The following is a 20,301-nucleotide window of genomic DNA, read 5'->3' on the forward strand; positions in this document are numbered from 1 at the left end:
TACTGAGCATTTCTGAGATATATGTCCTTACTGCAAGAATTTGGATTCTAATTCAGAAGGAAAAGGGATCACTTCTGCTTAAAAGTGAACCAATATTACTTTGAAAAGTTCAGTCATTAGTTAAAAAAAAAAAAAAACAGAACTGCCATCACATTTCAAAATACATTGGGTTTTATAAATATACTGTTTCTGGGAAAAAGTAATGAGAATGGAAATGGGACTGATTTTAGAATAAGAAAATACCATCACAATTTATCACATTCCATAGAGTCACCTGCAACAGGATGTTGTCCTTTGAGAATTATAATTTCAACTAGTATTTTTTTTATAACTGTCAGTTCATTATAGAATGCATGCATGAATGAATGAGTGTTTGTAAGCAATGTTTACCTGGTCATTTCCTTAAGTTAATTAAATTTTAGGGGTATTGACTTCATATGTACAAATATATGTGGATGAAGCTTTAAATAACTTTCCTTTTACAGTATAACAATTATACTTTCCTTTAGCAATACTCTACCTCTTTCATCAAGCCTCTAAATGAAAATCAACATAGCTATTCAGTATAGTCCACATGGTTTCAAATTATTAAAAAGAAAAAAATCTTTTTCTTTATGGAAATCAGGCATTTCAACAGGATCATTAATTTATCAAATATGATACTCTCTAGTTCAGCCTTGGACTATTTAAAAGAATGATGACATTCAACAACCATTTTGTAGGAGTCTTGCTTGTGATGATCAATTTTTCTAGACCAATAGGAACACCTGACCATTCTTAGCTTCCTTCTTTTTCTTATCATAAAGTCCAAGAAGAAAGTAATAATTGTAATGGCTTCCATGTCTAGAAAGCCTAATATATGTCAGTCACTAGGCTAAGCTCTTGACAGGTTTGCAGAGCATATGTTCTTATTCCCACTGTGCAGATGAAGGAATTGAAACCCAGAAACCAAACTGAGGATACTCCTAAGATCTGGGCAAATATCAAATCCAGGCTCTTTCCACTTCACCACCTTCATTGCTATACCCTGTAAAAGAAACTGAAAACATAAATATAATATACTAAAATTATCTTGAGACAGCTAATTGATTCCTGATGTTTTTATTTGTTTTAAATTAACTTAATTTATGTTTCAGGGTATAAATGACTCTGAAGGAGACTGTTTCTAAAAGTCACAGCATTTTATCTGCTTATTTTATCTTCTTGCTCTGAGGCCGTTAGCAAAAGTAGATGAGGGTTAAAGACTCAAGGACAAACCTGAAAACAGCTATGAAAGCTGTAATTCTACGAGGTAAAGGATGAAGTTCCATGGTCATGGTTCCAACTGCTCGTAGGTAAATAAAAAATAAAATAAACCACATGTCCCTTCTCTCCAGAATATCTTTTCACAGTATGACCTTTTCCAAGAGCACAGATTTTGTCACATTTGTTCCTTCCGACTTTGAAAGTAATGTGGTAAAAACACATTCCCTCTATAGGATTCAAAATAAAGGCTCTATTTTTAAAACCTCAAAAAATTCTTTGTAGAGACACATTTTAAGAAATAATTCACTCTTCAAAAACCAATTAAAAAATAGGGATACAAAATAAAGATTTCAACTAGGTTTTTCCTTTCTCTAGAAAGCCATATCAAGTTATAAAAATGTAAAACTTACTCAAGTTTTAAAGTTTTTTCCTTCAAGACAACTAAATAATAAATTAAGCCACTTTGAAATCTATCTGTTATTTGATCTCATAATCATAGCATTTAACAAATTCTCATAATATGGATTTTATGATTTTATGCATACACACACACATACATTATACATGCAGGGAAATTATTCTTCATATTTTATTGACCAGATTGCAACTGTTTAAAGATTAAAAGTAGGGGCACCTGGGCAGCTCAGCGGTTGATCACTTGCCTTTGGCTCAGGTCATGATCCTGTCCTGGGATGGAGTCCCACATCAAGCTCCCCACAGGGAGTCTGCTTCTCTCTCTGCCTATGTCTCTGCCTCTCTCTCTGTGTCTCTCATTAATAAATAAATTCTTTTAAAAAATAAAATGAAGATTAAAAGCAGTAGTTCTTGGAGCTTAACTTGATATATCTAAAAAAGTGAAGTTTCCATATTCAAAGCAATTCTTAAATGCCCTTAATATTGGAATTGTTTCCATGTTGCCAATAGCTGATGCCACAAACCATGATTAGAATTTCAGATGTATCCAATTAGTACCATATTTTGTTCAACAGTATTTTTCCTGCCTTTTACGACATACTGTTACATTTTATTAAATGGGAGAATAAGATATCAGAGCCCAGTGCATTATTACAATAGCCACTTGACTGGTTTCCATGTCTTTTCTCATCAGTCTGCACACCACAACTTGAGCAAGCTTCCAAAACTCCAGGCTTTATGTCACTGTCCTGCTTAAACTCCTTCAGTGAACCCACTAAAATTTCCAGATGGTATGCACAGACCGGAATATAAAATCTTGAAGATCTGAACATATACATTTGTCCTCCCGGTACCACCCTAACTGTACCTCCACCATTTTTTTTTCATTGTCATTTCCCCTAACTCCTTCCTCACTCACTGCTCTAGCTATACTGAATTTAGACAGCCCAGAACACCTTGGCCCCCATCTTCTTTTTCCTGCCTCTGGATGTTTCTAAATTCTATGCCCCCCATCTGAATCATTGAGCTCCACTTCACTGAGGGATATGTAGGCTATAAATGATGAGTAACCTGCTCCAGAAAGCATTTCCTGGGTTATCTGGGTTATACTCACTTCTAATATAGCACTTTCCATACTTAGTTTTAATTATTTGCCTATTCTTGAATTTTTCCCAAACCAGAAGACAACAGCTATACACACACATATACACATGAGCTCTATAAAATACTGGCTGAATGTGAAACAAAATAATATAAAAATACTAGAAGCAACTTTCTCTGAAGTCCATAGAGCTCACTTATCTTAAAACAAAAATTTTTGAGGGCCTACTATATATTTTCTATTATGTTTTCCTGATCCTCTTGAACACCACCCCCCCAACTCATTCACTGATTAGTCTGTCCCAGGTCTTTAATCCTTTCCCTCTGTTCCTTTCAGTGTCCACATGGATTACTGATCTAAAGCCTCACAGTGCTTTGATTGTTTCATCTCTAATTAATTCCTCCTTTAAACCTCTTGACACACTCCCATTACCAATAAGGAGTAAGTCACAGCAATACATAGTGCTGAAGAGCTGGAATGATTCTGGAATCCCATCCCTGGCACTTAGCATCTGTATGATTTGGACTTGCTTTAGGCCTCAGTTTCTACATCGGTAAGATGAAAATAATAAAAATATTTACTTAAGAGAGTTTCTGAGAGTATTTGTAACAATGTCTTAGAACAGTGGTAGGAGAAACTATGCCTATGGGTCAAGACCTTGTTGACTACCTCGTTATGGTATATAAGATATTAATGGTTTTATTTTTACATCATTAAAAATTTAAAAGGAGCACCATATTGTGTGAGATATGGAATCTACGTGAAATTTAAATTTCAGCATCCACAGACAATATTTTTATTAGACTATAGCAACACCCATTCATTTATATATTGTCCACAGCTGCTTCTGCCCTACAACAGAGTTGTATAGCTCTGATAGAGCCCGTATAGCTCAAAAAGGCTGAAAGATCTACCATGTGGTTTCTTTTAAGCTGAGTCCTGAAGGATGGGTAGAAGTTTATAAGCTTAGAGGAGGCTGACAGAAATATTAGATATGCAGCACAGATACAAGACAGCACAGACCACAAGAAAATGAAAGTAATCATGGTTGCCTGATAAGATATCAACACTAAATAAATTGAGATGTCCAAACTCTCCCTGGGTGTATCATAGCTATGGAGCACCTCTTGAGAAAAATCAGATCTCCACCATGGATATTCAGAGCCACAATCTCCAAGTGAAACATCTACACTAACTCCTAACCATTTCCCCAACCCCAAATGAAGTGTTCCAGCTGAAATAAACTTCTCTAAGTTTCTAAAATACACTGTTTCCTTTATTGAGGATTTAGTTTTTCAATCCTTTCTCAATTGGCTAAGGATAGTTGACTGTTTCTCAACCCTGTCATTAGAAGCTTCTGGAGATCTTTTAAAACATAAGTATGTCTGGGTTCTATGTAAGAACCAATAACTAGAATGGAGGAAGCAGGGGGGTGGGGTGGGGCGGACAAGCATTCATGATTTTTTAGATGAATCTAAATGGGTAGCCAGGATTAAAGCCACATGACTGAGACCTAACCAACCTTTTTTATCTCAACCTAATCATGACTTCCTTCAGGAAATCATTACTTATCTCTCCCAGGTTGGGTTATGTGACCCATTCATATGATCCCAAGTGCCGTATATTCCCCTTGGATAACTCCACACTCTATTTTGCTTACTCAATTATCTCATTTTCACTCAGGCATGGTGTGTGTCTAAGATCCCTGTTACAGACTCATCCACCTAATCTCCCTCCCTCTCTCTCTCTCTCTGCTAAGCTTGTAATTTATTGTTTGATGTCTGCCTCCCCTGATAGACTGTAAACTCTCTGATAGCAAACATCAGCACCACTGATGTTCACTGCAGTATTGATAAATAACATAGCAGCTGATGCATAATGAATAATCAATACAGATATGTTTAATGAATGAATGAATACATGAATCAATAAGCAGCTACATCCGGCCTCAGAGCCAGAGTTTCTTTCTCACCAGTCTGCAGAGGAAAATGGAGTGTCAGAAATGGCCTTTATAATCAGCACCTTGAAGAGCTTCCCAAATCTGATTGTTTCCATTTGATTAAAGTGTGGCAAGAACAGTTTGTTTGTTTGTTTGTTGTTTGTTTGTTTGTTTATATTTTATTTATTTATTCATAACAGAGAGAGAGAGAGAGAAAGAGAGAGAGAGAGAGAGAGAGAGAGAAGCAGACACAGGCAGAGGGAGAACAGGCTCCATGCAGGGAGCCTGATGTGGGACTGGATCCTAGGTCTCCAGGATCACACCCCAGGCCAAAGGTGGCACTAAACTGCTGAGCCACCGGGGTTGCCCAAGAACACAGTTCTTAAGTGGCCTTTCTAAAGTAGATGCTTTCTCATCTCTAGGGAGTCACTTATCCCCACCTTGTATCTCACATCACAGGCTACATAGAAACATATCATTCTAGGGAGAAATAAAAATAAAACACAGAGTTATGAACCATCTCCTGGGGAGCCTGGGTGGCTCAGTCATTTAACTGTCTAACTCTTGGTTTCAGCTCCATTCATTTTCTTGAAGTGGTGAGATTAAGCTCCACATCAGACCCCACGCTCAGTGGGGAGTCTGTTTGTCCTTCTCTGTCTGCCTCTCCCCTCACTTGAATGCTCTCTTTCTTTCTCAAATAAATAAATAAAATCTTTTTAAGAATCTCCCACTCAGTCATGAAATGCTTTGCTGCTCTAGATAAATATCAAAAAAACAAGAGTGCTACTGAGTTTATGTAGTGGTGGGATTTAGGACTGACAAATGAAAAAGTGAGAGTGAAATGACTATTATTATAATTTAACTATAACCAATATTTTGCTATATTTTAAAATGACAAGAGCTCTTAATAAAGAGTCTGAAATGTAGGATAGGACAAGTGAATAGGCAACAATTAATAACTCCATTTCTACAGTTGGAACCTACTCTGTGACTTAGTTTCTCCAACTTAACCTTATTTTGATAATTAAATAAAATAAGCATTTTAACCTCTGAGGAAAGTGTCCAACACATAGTAACACTTAGTAAAAATAATATCTAAAAGCACTATGTCCTTAAATTTTCAATCTATTTGAACATCTTTAATAGTGCCAGTGAGCATCACCCATGTTTCCTCCAGAATTATAATTCATTTGATTCTTACTATCCATTTCCCCTGACTACTTTGGGAAATCTCTTTACAGAAGAGCAGAAAACTAAACAGGTTTCCACCTCTAAAGGTCCATCAGATATCTCCATGAAAATTATGTAGTGCTAAGCAACCTCTCCAGCACACTACTATGTTATCCCAAGAACATACAACTCCAGGAAGTTGCCTAGAACTTTGTCAGTTTATGTAACCAAATGAGTTGAATTTATATTTTCATATAGATTTCATTACCACTCTGTAGCACAATTGGCCTTAATACGCTTTCATTAGGATTTTCCCCATTTAATAATTTCTTTTTGTATTGCATAGATATTAACATAACTATAGATTAAATATAGCAACATGATGTGAGTTATTTATTAAAAGGTTTAAAAAAACCTAATATTTTAGAGATGCCTGGTGACTCAGTTGGTTAAGCATCCAACTCTTGATTGCGGCTCAGATGAGATAGAGCCCCACATAGGACTATGTGCTCAATAAGGACTGTGCTTGAGATGCCTTTTCTCTGCCACTCCCTCTATTCATGTGCTCTCTTTCTCTCCATCTCCCCCCCAAAATAAAAAAATAAATCCTTTTAAAAACCTAATATTTTAGTTTCTTTCCTCCGATACCATTTCTCCTATTTATTTCAAACACATATAGGATATACAGCAACGATGTATTACAAACAAACATGAAGTATTAAAAAACAAAACCTATTGATCTAAACTCTTCCATATTAAAAAAAAAAAAAGGTTTGAGAGTTCATTTTTAAGTGATAATGTGGGACAAATAATGTTAATACAAATCACATAAATTTCCTATGTTCCAACACAACGCTTTGTAGCTGAAACAATTAGACTTTTTGTCTATATTTTGTAATCTAATCTTTATACTCAAAGTATAAGATGGGAGAAATGAACTGCTTGAATACATTAATAAATTGTAAGCTTACAAGATTAGAGTTGTAGTATTTACACTAAATACTCCTGGACATGGGAAGTGTTTAGAGTCCATTTTACCCAAGGGATTCTATAGTACACTTAAATGTTTTGTCATTTTAAACCTATGTGTAGAGAATATATTTCCCTTCAGGAAAAAAAATGAATAAAATAAATACAAATATCTCAAGTCTCAAGTTTTTGATAGGCATCTTGCAAAAACTGGATATTTGATATTCAAACAAAGAATAGCATCAAATTAAGAATGACATGGGCAAAGACTTGTAAAATAGTAGCCCGTAGTTTCAGAAATTTTATAGTTAATTTCATCAAAACTAAGCACCTAACAAGCCTAATGGTAATACCATTTCAGAAAACAGAAACCCAGCAATTAAATGTAAATATACTTCCTTATGATCCCATGAATATACCAGCTCAAAAAAAAAAAAAATCACACAGTGAAATTCAAAATTGGAAAGGAAAAGGTAAAGGAAATACATAATTAAGTATTCTGAAGTAGAAGTAATGGATAAAGTGTGGCTCCCACCACAATCCATTGTATCCACATCCCACTGTTGACTGTTTATTCTAATTCTGACCTACCCAGTGGTTGAAAGAAATGTGTAAACCTTGTGGTCCTAGCATAGATTTAGCATTGATTGTAAATAACAAATAAATTTGTTTTGAATATTAGTATGTGTGTACATTTCCTTAACAATATTTAATCTATAGCTGCTTTTAGGTCTTCACCTGCAAATATCCATCTACTTTTTAAGTAACCACGAGTCCCACATTATTGTCCTATTAAACCAGCTAAGCAAAGTACAAATTTCCATTACAATTTCTATACAGCTATAATCTCTTAAAACTGGACCAATATGCATGATGTCCATCAAATAAGTAAAATGCTTTACCATGTGGAATTTAAGTGTCACAGTGACTATGTATAAATATGCAAAATAAGTTTAAAAACTATGGCAATTATGTGGACAACAATCGCCTAGAACCTGCCCAAATACTTTAAGGCAATAGTTGTACTCCCTGTACTCCAAAAATATCTAATTCTACATTTGATATAAAGCCTTAAAATAAAATACTCACCTTTAATTTAAATAAGCCATGACTTTTTATACATGACAAATATTTGATTAGTACTAAGAAGAAAATATATCAGGAAACAAGGGTTAAGAAGGCATGGATTTTAGTATCAAATAAGAAAGACAGGAAAGGCCTCAATAAGGAAATAATGTCTGAGCAGTCTAGCCAGGCATAAGAGACTTTTGTATCCTGATATTTCAACAAAGTAGCATTCTAAGCAAAGGAATAGCAAGTGCAAAGAGTCTGAGAGATGAGTTGTCCCAAATGGGAGGAGCTGGAGGAAATGCAAGGAGACACTTAGGTCTCCAGCAGAGAAAATCATAGAGGTGGAAGAGATGAGGTCAGAGAAATAAGGGTGAGGCAGGTTAGAAGCAGATTGTATAGGTCCTCCGGGATGTTCAAGTTAAGGTTTTATTCAAAATGAGACAGAAAACTATTGGAAGTTAAGGGAGAGAAGTAACATGAACCAACTAGTTTTCCAAACCACTGTGGTTGCTTGCGCTGAGAACAGACAGGGACACTAGAGTGGAATAGAGAGCAGAAAGGAAGTAATTCCTATCCCCCAGGTGCAACATTTGGGCAATTTTGTTATCTTGGACTGGGAGATGAAGTACTAGATCAGATTCTGGATATACTCTGATGACAGAGCAGACAGGGTTGCTGATGGGTTGGATACAGAGTATGAGATAAAAGGAGTCAAAGCTACTCCAAGTATTTTAGCTCAAACATCATGACTGTGTTGCCATTCACTGAGATGGAAAGATTGTGAGAGGTACAGGTTTCAGAAGGAGTTCTCTGATTCAGTTCTGGGCATGATAATTTTGAGATGATTTAATACATTCCACTGGAAATGGCTGAATAGGCAGTTGAATATATGAGACTGGAATTCAGGGAAGTTACGGGGTAGAAATAAAACTGGGAGTTGACAGCCGATAAACATATAAAGCTATAATTAATTAATTATACTTATTTTAAAACTCTATTTGATGTAACTTTCTGTGAAAGAAATCATTATGGATTAACAAATGATTATAATAAATATTTTATTCTCTCAAATAATCAAAATAGATATCTTGGTCCAATATATGAATCCTCAGAAACAACAACAAAAAAATAACCACTTCCAATTTATGTCCTAAAACATGCTGCAAGTTGGGTAATGACAAGAATGATCACATTTAAGGTTTAAAATGTTAGACTAAATCTTTGTCTCACAGCGGATTTTATAAAACGTGCACACATTTTGTTTCATGTACTCCCTTATAAAATAGGAAGATTATTCATTCATGCATTTTTCAAGTCCATAATGGGCATAATCCTGTATCAAGTGTCACTTAAATGTACTAATTACCGTGGAGAACCCCAAGAGACTTTACAGGAGGTTAGCTATTCCAGAAAAAAGCAGCATGGTCTCAGTTCCCTGGTTATTTGTCAGAAGATCCAGTGGTTGCAATCAAGTGGAACCACCTAGTATGGATAGATATCAAAGTATGTACTGATCCTGCCAACTTAGCAGCCTCCCTGTATTTTTTAATTAGTCACATGAGTCTGCACTAAATAAAAATATTATCCACACAGTCTTGTGTTATGTGGTCCTAGCCCATTCTCCTAACCCCAGCACTCTCCTGATAATACACATACCCTTGAGAATAGACACTAGAAAGTAGGCATACTATCTTTCTAGTCAGGGCACCTAACACTAACTACACATAGAAGAGAGTCATTTAATTTTCACAGTTATTGAACAGCCTCAATCCTGAACTTTCTTGTATCATAAAAAGCTTCTATGAACTGAAATTGAAAGCAGAAATAATATCACAACTCTGAGGATGGCAAGGGAAAGAACCAATGCCAGTTAAGAGTGCGTGTTGAGAGTGTGATACTTAAAAGCTTGGCATTTCCTACTTACAAGTGGCCAAAGCCATTAAAATGTTTATTATAAAACTTAAATTATAGTTTCAATATAAGCAGATGACTTCAATGTTGAGAAAAGCAATTTTTGCCTACATCTAGTTTATTACATGCTATGGAGAGGAGGATTAAAAAGAGCACAATCTATATCATAATTCAGTTGATCTATCCAAATCACTTTTTGCAGACTCACTGCTATTGGGTAATTGAGTATTTATCAAATGATTTGCATGCAGCAGATAAATAACCTTTTACTTGACTTGCAGTGCTCTGTTAATACAAGCTAGACACATTCCTATTTTTGTGTGTTTTTATTTCCCATTACAAAATATTCATAAACCTTTGGATGTGTATCAAAATTATCTGTGGGGCTTTATAAAGTACCTAACCTTGGATTCCATACAAAATCTACTCAATCAACATCCACGGAGATGGGATTGGAAATAATTGTGATATCAAGACAAGGCTGACTGCCTGCGTATTCTTGACTTTAGTAAAATCTCTTGCTTATGAGGTCATTAATTCATATGATAAACATCTTTTGGCCACCTATTTGCCCTAGGTATAGTGCCAGAAGCCAGAATTTCTAACATGAATGAAAAAAGATGCATTATTTGTTTTCAATTTAGCATCAAAAATATTCTGTGATAAGCATATTGGAAGAAGCATAGTGTGCTTTAGGATGTTATGCAAGGTCAACTACCTCAGTCTTCATGGTTGAAGAGAGGTATTCTTTTAGGGGATAATATCTAAATACTGAGTAAAAAAAGCAATGGTAAGTGGCTTGGAAGAGTGTTCACGGTGGAAATAATAGCTTGCCTGGAGGTAAAATAGAGATAGACATTCTCAGGAAATCACAATATCAGCAAAAATCTGTTCGATATACTTCTTTAGACACTGGCAATAACTGACATATAGAACCTTATTTCATATCTCAGGTTGTTCGTTAGGTTATTCATTAGAGCTTCAACCGACACTTCCACTTCACTCAATGAAGATTTATCTATCGAATACCATGTGACAGGCTCTGTACTATGTGCTTGGGACACACTAAAACGATAAAGATACATATCCTAATGATTTTGGTGTAACTAAAATAAATATGCAATGGATAAGAATAGAATATAAAAAGTATGTAGCATTCTTCCAAAACAATTCTACAACTACTGTCTCTTAATCTTATTAAGGACTTGAAACTATAAGCTCCTTGCTTAAAGATGGTACTTCATAATATAGTAAGTATATCACACATATATATAATATGTATATATGTACAATATATGTATAATATGAAAATTAATTTCTAGAATGAGCTTACTAAAATAACCATAAGGTGATAAATACAGATGGGTTACTCTTTTAATAGTTATTAAGCAATATAAGAAATTCCTAATAGCATACAAAACTGAGATAAAAGTTTCAAAATGAATATATGATGGGAATTTCCCAATTATTATTTTAACAGATTGATACCACTCTTGTCCTAAACTTTCTTGTTCACCAGCAGACAGTGAAATTATTTATGTTGCTGTCAAAGCAAAAATACCACCTTCATATGGTGTTTTTCTCTAACAGATTGCTATGTTAAAGAAAACTACCATTTTAGAGGTAATGTAGGCAATTAGTAGCTTCAAATATTTAGCAGTGTCTTGGAAGAGAATGTGCAAAATGTGTTCTCCAAATGAGGAAAGCTAAAGGGATATCCCAATTCATTCACTTACAGAGAATAAGTAAAGAAGTAAAGAGGGAGGGATCTAATTACAGCTATCGACATGACATGAGTAGATCACTTCACACCACTCCAAATTAACTAGATTTAACCTTGTTCCAGTCCACTGGGCAAAGTAAGAAGATAATTTATAATCTAAATAGTGACTATATTATGTACTGTGCATTGTGGCATCTTGGTAGACTCTGAGGACAGAAATAAAACTAAATCATAGTCGTTACCCCCCCCCCCCAGCAACTCCTACAGGAAGACTAACAGAAAAATGAGTAATTTCTTAAATAACGATATCCTTTTTTTTGCAACCTATGTATCTTTTAGTTACATTATAACAGTTGATTGCAGGGATCCCTGGGTGGCGCAGCGGTTTAGTGCCTGCCTTTGGCCCAGGGCACGATCCTGGAGACCCGGGATCGAATCCCACATCGGGCTCCCGGTGCATGGAGCCTGTTTCTCCCTCTGCCTGTGTCTCTGCCTCTCTCTCTCTGTGTGACTATCATAAATAAATAAAAATTTAAAAAAAAAGCAGTTGATTGCATTCCAAACAGCTTTTAGACAATCAGATCTGACACTTTTATACTGAAGGTAATAAAGCACACTACCATATATCAGTCTCCCAAAGTGGAATAAGACCTGTTGTTCCTTGCAATGGATCCTGATTAGAACAGGCAGCAATTTGTTAAGTGTCCTTATTACTTAATGAAACCAAGCCAACTCCAATCTGAACTGTGAATGCTAACAGATACAGCTGTCAACTTCCCCTTAAATAAGTCAAAGGAAATAAAGTAACACTTGCTGGCTTCTAGCAACCACCCTTAGTGGTCTCCAACATTATTAGGGCTCAGGATTGTTCTTAAAATGTTAAGAGTGGTATGGTGTCCACCACTGAACTTTAATGCAGGCTGAATTAGAACATTGTCTTTTGCCAAGTCCTCTTTATATTTCTCCTTAGTGGCGTTCAAGTTATTCATACAATTGACACAATGCTTACTATGGTGCAGTTGTGTGTTCTGACCATTAATGTGGCACCCCAGGGTACTATAATCATAAGTCAGGGCGGCTGTATGGAAACATTAGAACACATGATAAAGTAAGCTGGGACAAATGATCAAACCCACGGACCCTGTAACATGATTGTCTAGGTTCAAATCCTGGGTCTATCACATAGAAGCTGTGTGACCTTAAGCATGATAATTAACTTCTCTGTTTTTCAGTTCCCTCGTGGGTAAAATGTGTATGTTAACATTAGCTTACTTCCAGGGCAATTGTCAGAATGAAATGAGATTCTATATGAAAAGTGCTAACTACAGGAGCTGGCACATAATAATAAGCAGGTACCGAGTGTTAGATCTTACTATTTTATCTGCCTGGAGATATGAAGCCTGATCTAAATCCTGAAGTAGGAGAAGACATCTGCTAGACGGATGAGAAGGCTACAGATATTCCAGGGAAAGAGAATGGTGTGTCCCAGGACAGGGGAGAACACAGGCAAGAGGTTTAACACAGCCGAAGTGCAGGGTAAATGGGGGCAGGTTTATGGCAGTGGAGGGAGTGGCTGGTCAGGAGCCTGGGCACACAGAAGAATCCCATCCTGAAGGCTACTCTACATCAGGCTAAGCCATTTGTACAATATATTCTCAATTCTCAACAATTATTCTCAAAACCAGTGAAGTTTCTTGAAGACTCATCAGCATTCAAAAAGAAGAGTGCCAGCTAGTAGGGTGTGCTCCACTGTTGACTCTTGCCTAAAGGGAGAAGTCAGGGAAAATAGAGACATGTATGACTCTTCTGTCTCTGCAGAGCTCTCTAAGAGCACAAAGTGCAAAAGTGTTTTAGAGTTTCTTATTAGCTTTGTCAGGAATTGCAACCACTGCCCTTTCTGGCAGTCATCCTTTTGGGAAGTTGTTTGTGAAGAGCTGACTGAGGAAGGAAAGCCAACCACCTCACACAGTGGAAGGTTCACGCCTGTAAGCCCGGATGCCAGCTTAGCAGTCAGACAGAGGAAGGAAGCTTCCACTGACACTCTATGCGCTCAAGTTCTATGAATAGGGACCTTCATTTGCCTGTACAGTAGAGGGCCATTCAAGAGCAATTAAATTTGTTTAAAATAAGAAAGAAATGCTTTTTAAGGAAAAAAAAAGGTGGTTTAGAAGGGATTGCAAAAGTTGATTGTGCTAAAGCACTTTTACACAGGTTTGTTTTAGTTCTCAATTGTCAAGTCGTATTTAAGCTGGTCTCTTACTCTGAAATATGATAACCTTTCTTTTCTCTGAGTTCTTTCTCCTAAATTAATAGCACTGTCTCTAATTCCATGCGCAGCAAGCAAAGAGTTTATTTTACCAGATAACAGTAGGTCTGGTGATCAGCCAATGTCTAAAGAACCACTAGCCAAGTCAGCAGTAGGCCAAAGACTGCAACCAATAGATACTACTCACTAAATCACTTTAAAATCGACTTTCATCTTCTCTACCAGCTAGTATTATTCAGGTTGAGTTTTGAGACAACAGAAAGCAGGGGGAAGAAAAGCTTATAAAAATGACATTTTATTAGGGTTTTGCAAGAAAAAGAAAGATACATTAGTCACCTAATGATATAGAAAACAGTTTAAAATGAAAAAAAAAATAGAACTTTATGTTCTGAATTAAATTGCAAGAGAAATTAGAAGAAGAAAGTCCAAATTTAGGCAAGTCATTATAGTATACCAAAAGCTGCACCGAAATCTGCATTTAAAGTTGCCTCTTTGGTGAAAGAATTTAGGGAACACTGCAATTTTTTATAGCATCTGTGTACACCTCTCTTTCTTCTTTGCTAAGGAACAAAAACTTCGATGGTCAAAAACAAAGTTGGGTTTCCTCTCACCACTCCCAGCTCAGGTCACATTTCCCCAGTATCAAATGAGGGAAGTGGAGGAGTAAAAGCAGAAATACAGATCAGCTCTCAGCCCCCACTCTGTAGTTGCCTTGAATGCCTAATGATTACACCAACTGCCCTTAATTATTTCTCCAAAAGTAGGAGGAAAGAAAAGTGTGCTTAGTATACAATGGAAGTCTGGCTTTTGAATACCTAAGTATAATCATTAAAAACTATTTAAATGATGTGGATGGCTCGGTACTTATTAAACCCTATATTCATATAAATGGTTAGAGTTGATCATGAATATAAATATTAGTTTCCACGGTGTCTTCTTCAGGACCCTAAGGACATGTACTGCTTTCCCTAAAGAGAGGAAAACTCTTCATTTGACAGAAATACTAGATCTACCATTGTTGTTGCCAGCAAGACAAGTATCATGGTCATCTCTTAAGAGTGTCTACTTCCCGATAGACTAACTGTCCATTTCTTCTTGAGGTGGAAGTTATTTATGTAGTCTCAGATGTCTTAACAATCCAGAAGAAAAATCAATTAGAATTTACATTACTAAGTGCTCTCCTATATCTTCCCAAGTTTGCCACTTGTTTGGCAAAATATTATCTATTAAACAAACAAGCCATGTTGAGTAATAATCAAATTATTATCTGGTTTAGTAATACAACCAATATGTGTGTGTATATATATATATATATATATATAGTCTATATCATCCAATCTAAAATCAACTTGGAAAGCATAAAATCTGACACAATATGCAATAAACACAGATATATTATTAACTGAATATATTCTTTGAAGTAAATATATCATATATATTTATATTATATAAATATATAATTTCTTAGATTCTTAAAATTCAAAGTGTGACTGGCCCTCCAGTAACAACTTTACAGTGCATAATAAAAAACTATGTTCCTAATCCAGCAACAAACATACACAAAAAATATTTTACAAAGTACTACACTTTCTACTCTGATACCGATAATCCTATAGAATCACATAATTAGGTGTATTGACAATACAAATTATCAAAAATCACCTTTCTCCAAATTTAGAAAATTGAGGAATTTTTAAATGCATTCTATAACTCTGTTCCCTAATGGATTTTCTTTAAATCAATCATTTTCACTTAATCCATCTTCTCACTAAACTCCAAGAAGTACAGTTAGGCTATATTTGGTCATTCCATAAAGTCTCAGACCTACTATTATTTACAGATATTTTTGTCACTATCGCAGACCTTCACTATATTCACTTAGAAAAACATTGAATATTATGGAAATATTTTTATTTTCTATGAGAAAAATCATTTAGCTAATAACTTTTCTATGCCTTGGTTTCTTCATTAGTCAAGTGAGAAGGTAGTAAAGAGAAATAATCTCTACAATAATATCTCTAGCTTTCTCTTTTAAAAATCTATACACCTTTTTTCCCTTCCCTTGAAAAATTCAGCTTTTTATTACAGGCACTCTCAACCAAGCTTGACTTGAGTCCATTCTCATTATCATTCATTATCAAATAGGCAATGCTTCAATAAATTAACCAGAGTGAGTAGAGTTTTTCCCAGAAAAAAAAGCAAACTTTTAGAAAAGAAAGATCACTATTTAGTTTGTGGTTCTGTTTTATGTTTTGTTTTGGTGTCTTATCAGAAATGCTACCCAAAAATGTGAGAAAGAGATTCATGTTTGCCATGCTATATTTTAGGGATAACTTAACTTGAATAATACGCTCTATCTACACTAGTCATATTGAAGCAAACACAGACTCTAAAAAATTAATTAAATAAATTGTAAGAGATATATACATTTCTCACTTGCCACTTCACAATCTTGTCAAAAAATATGAGAATACCTCTTACAGAGTAATTTTATAAAGTGGAGTCTCAGTCAAGTACTTATTATGAAGTAAATTGTCACTTTAAGATATTAATAAACTTAATTTCAAAACTAGTAGACAATTTTGTGAAAGTGTCTACATTTACTTGAATATATATGTGTCACCTAAATCTGTTTAAAACAGGCAGGAAAATGCTTCTCATAAGATACCCGGTTTTCTTTATTGTTTCTCTATTAGACTTTGTCAATTTAAAAAAAAAAAAAAAAGAGGAAAGACACTATAAATAATCCTAGCAGACACTGCATTTGTTATCAGAAGTGTATCTGACCTTTTAACTGATTTCTGATTAAGGACCCACAGGGACAAACTTGATCTCTTTGCAAGGTTGGATTAGCACATACTCTGGAAGCCAGCACCATTTCACCTGCTGATCCTGGGCACTCAAAACACTCCAGCAAGGCTCACTACCCATTGCTGACAAGCTTTGAAAAGCGCTCATAAAATTAATCAACTTTTTGCAAGACACACTCTTGGTTTTATCACCAAAGGTTGAATAGCATTTCAACTAGTGAAAAAAACAAAAAAAGATTCAATTAAATACTATTTTTCTTACTAATCACTTATAGCTTAACTGGTTTTAAAAGTCTTAAAGCCCTCACCCTTAATGCAATCACAGCACTGTCACTATAAATTCCAGGTAAATATCAGGTTCTCTCTATAACAAGCAATGGACTAATTGATAAATCTATAAATTTCTGAGATAAAACATTTATGTTAACCACAGGGAAATATAGGAGACATAAAATTGAAGTTAATGCAAATGAACATACTATAAAAATAATACTCTTTTAGGCTAAATCAAAATAAATGCTAAAAAATTGTAATAGGCATGTTAAAGATGTCCAAGTTACAGGCTTCGGATTTGCAAAGCAAAACAATATGATTCTGTGTGAGATTATAAATTTTCTTCTAATCCATTCAGGTCAAGAACTATTCTTTGTAAGGCAGATGCTTTAGGATCCTAACTACACTTTCTTTAGGATTTAATTTATTAAAAAAAAAAAAAGAATTTACCAGAACTCTTTAAGTCTTTGTTTTAAATCCAAGAAATACAAATTTTAGGTGAAATTAGGCTGTTTTAAATTACCTTTTGATTTAGCAATCAAATCACACCCCTGCATCTCACCAACATCAGTAAATTATACTACATAATAACACCTTTATTTAGAAACTGGAATGAAATCATATTCATTCTTACTTCAATTGCAAATCTAATGGCTAGCATAAGAACCGAACACTGGGTTTATTTTTTCCTTGTGTGATGATTCAGGCCAGGGTTTCCTTTGTAAGCATTACTATACTATTACTTCCTTTTTGAAGTTTATTAAGTGGCAAAAATGCCTACAAGAGTAGATTTGTAAATATTACTTAGTGGGAAGTAATAAGCACCTAGCAACTTGATGACAAGAATACCAAATCTTACAGTGTGGGTATCCAAACAGTCTTGTAACTTTCAAGACATCTCGTCGGAAATGACAAACAAAAACAACAAATGATGCTTAAACTTTGCTATTCGCCACATTAGTTGGCCTTATAATAACAGTCAGGGTTCCTTTTCCACCACTTACTTGATGTGGTACTGAGATGTTTGTTTAAAAGTGTTTCAGATCTGAAGCTAGACTGAAAAGAGACAACTAATGCAACACAAGTATAGAAATCTGATCTTTCTGATAGCCGTAGAGCTTGAAGGAAGGCCAAGTGTGGAAGAGAAACATAAATATCTGCCCTGAAATAAGCCCTGGATGTCTACAACAGTGTCTCTTGAGTTTATATATCTCATCCATCTTCATTGAAGAAAATTTGGTTTCTATATTTTTAAATCAAGAGCTGGCATTGCTATACATTGTCCAAATGTGTGTGTAACCAGCTGAAAAAGAAATAGTAGATCTGCTCTTTCTTAACGGAGTGTCTTTTGCCGGCATCACCGCAGTTACAAGTACTTGAAGAGACCCTGTGTTCTAAGGCAGATGCTTAAAAAAAAAAAAAAAAAAAAAAATCCCAAATAATAAATAAAACCAGCAGAGGGCAGAACTGCCGACAGAAATTGACCAGCCCAGCTGGGTGACCAGGTACCAAAGGTAAAAAGCAAACTTTTGATGGATTCCACTTTCAAAGGCTCTTACTATGTATCCTCGAACACATCGGCATGAATGAATGAATCCAAATGATCGGCATGACTTGTAACAAAATCCAAGCACAATTTACATTTGAGGCTCTGGCTCTATCTCCCCGGGAAAAGCCAAGCAGAAGGATCAGCCGGCGGCGCCCGCTGCCCAGGAAGGTGAGCACCGCCGAGCTCGGGGAGGAGCGCGGCCCGGCTTCCAGGGCTCGGCCCGGGAGCGCCGATTCCCACTCGGGAGAACGCAGGTCTGGGCATCCAGCAGGGCCACACTCAGGTTCCCGCTAAAGCCTGCGCATTTGGGGTTGACAACTTGTCTCGCCCTCAGCCAATCCTCGCCACCCTCCTTGCTACCCCCCCACTCGTCTGTGCACCCGACAAAGCTCGCTCTTCTCCTCCAAGCGCCCCAGGCCTCCGCCCGCCAGCCGGGGCTGCGGCACCTAACGGGCCGCCGCAGCCCGAGGCCCGGGGAGGGGGCGGGGAGGGGCGGGGAGGGGCGGGGGGCGGGGGAGGAGTGCGGGCGCTCTCCCTCCTCGGGTCCTGACGGGGCTGCCGTCCTCCCAGCAGGTCGGGCCACGGAGCGGTTGCTGGTGCCACGTAGAGCCTTTTCCTCACCTCTCCCCTCCCACCGCATCCCAGGCCCCCTCCTCTCCCCTCCCGAAGCCTGGTCCTCCTCCCCCGCCCCCCTGGCTCGGCGACTTTCATCCTTCTCCAAGGGAACTGCACGTCCAACCTGCAAGAAGAAGCGGGGGTGGGGGCGGGGGCGGGGGCGGGGGCGGGTGGGGGTCGCGGGGGGAGAGGGGCTCTCCCCATCTTCAGCCCCTGCTTTAGAACCTGCCAGTTTTTTCTTCCACTTAAGATCTCTTCCGAATGCCACACACACACACACACACACACTCTCACACTCACACTCAGTGTGCTCAGTCTCCTAGACTCAGCACCTCTGCTTTCTCTTCTCTCCCTAAACGTAAAAGAGCCCGTTTGTACTTTGTTTCACACAAAGAACTTTATCAAGGTCCCTGTTCTACCCTTTCTCTAGATTTTCTCCTCCTCCGCTCAGCCCTACAAGGACCCCCCTAGGTGGGATGTGAGGAGAGCAGCAGCCGCGCTCCGGGGCCGCGCAGGGGCCCGTGTCAGGCCCGGGCCGGGTGCGGTGCCGGCGCCCCAGGTGACATCCCTGGCCCGGGGCGGGCATCCCCGGGCCGCGCCTGACAGGTCTGCGCCGCCGCGGCCTCCGCCCCGCTCGCGTCCCGCCTCGTCCGGGTCTCTCCGGCCTCGCTCCGGCGCGCGGGCGGCAGCATCCGGACGGTCTCGGGGGGCGGGGGGCAGAGCGGAGGGCCCGGGCCACAGAGGCCGACGCCCCCCCCGGCCGGGGCTTTGTCCTTACCTCCGCCGACCCCTGCAGCCTGGAGGAGGCAAGTCAGCGCGAGGGCGGCCGCGGTGAGCCCCCAGGGCCACCGCCGCGTCCTCCACCGAGACGGCCTCCGCTCCATCTCCGGCCCCGCTCCAGCCGCGACCTCGACCCGCCAACTGCGGCCGCGCACCGACCTCGTCCCCCGCACCGCGTCGTCGGGGCCCGCTACGCGGCCATCGAGGAGGGGGCAGACGGCTCCTCCCGGGCACCCGACGCTGTGCTGCCTGCCTGCGCCTCGCCCCCTCCTCTCCCTCCGCCGCCCCGCCGGCCGCGACCCCGAGGCTCCTCCGCGGGGCCCTGCGCTCACACTGCAGGCTCGCGCGGGGCTCCCGCCGACGACCCGACACGACTGCGCGCCCCTAAAGGCTTCATGCCGTCAGTGGGCCGGCCGCGGGGCCCCGGGCAGCCCCCTCCCCCGCCCACTGCCCTCCGCGCCCCC

The 20,301-nt window shown here is 38.4% G+C and overlaps 1 protein-coding gene and 1 pseudogene across 4 annotated transcripts in view; both read right to left on the reverse strand.

Annotated features, from left to right (window-relative positions):
- COL11A1 (collagen type XI alpha 1 chain) overlaps positions 1–20,250 on the reverse strand; it is a 196,786-nt gene extending 176,536 nt beyond the window's left edge. For all 4 annotated transcript variants that reach the window (XM_072834737.1, XM_072834735.1, XM_072834736.1 and 1 more), the window contains exon 1: positions 19,836–20,250. In XM_072834737.1, the coding sequence (XP_072690838.1) occupies positions 19,836–19,941 (106 nt within the window). In that variant the 5' untranslated portion in view covers positions 19,942–20,250. The remainder of the gene's footprint in view (positions 1–19,835) is intronic.
- On the reverse strand, positions 2,250–16,688 carry LOC140637714 (superoxide dismutase [Mn], mitochondrial pseudogene; annotated as a pseudogene).
- Positions 20,251–20,301: the final 51 nt, after the last annotated feature.

This window comes from Canis lupus, chromosome 8, assembly GCF_048164855.1.
Source record: "Canis lupus baileyi chromosome 8, mCanLup2.hap1, whole genome shotgun sequence".
NCBI lineage: Eukaryota > Metazoa > Chordata > Mammalia > Carnivora > Canidae > Canis > Canis lupus.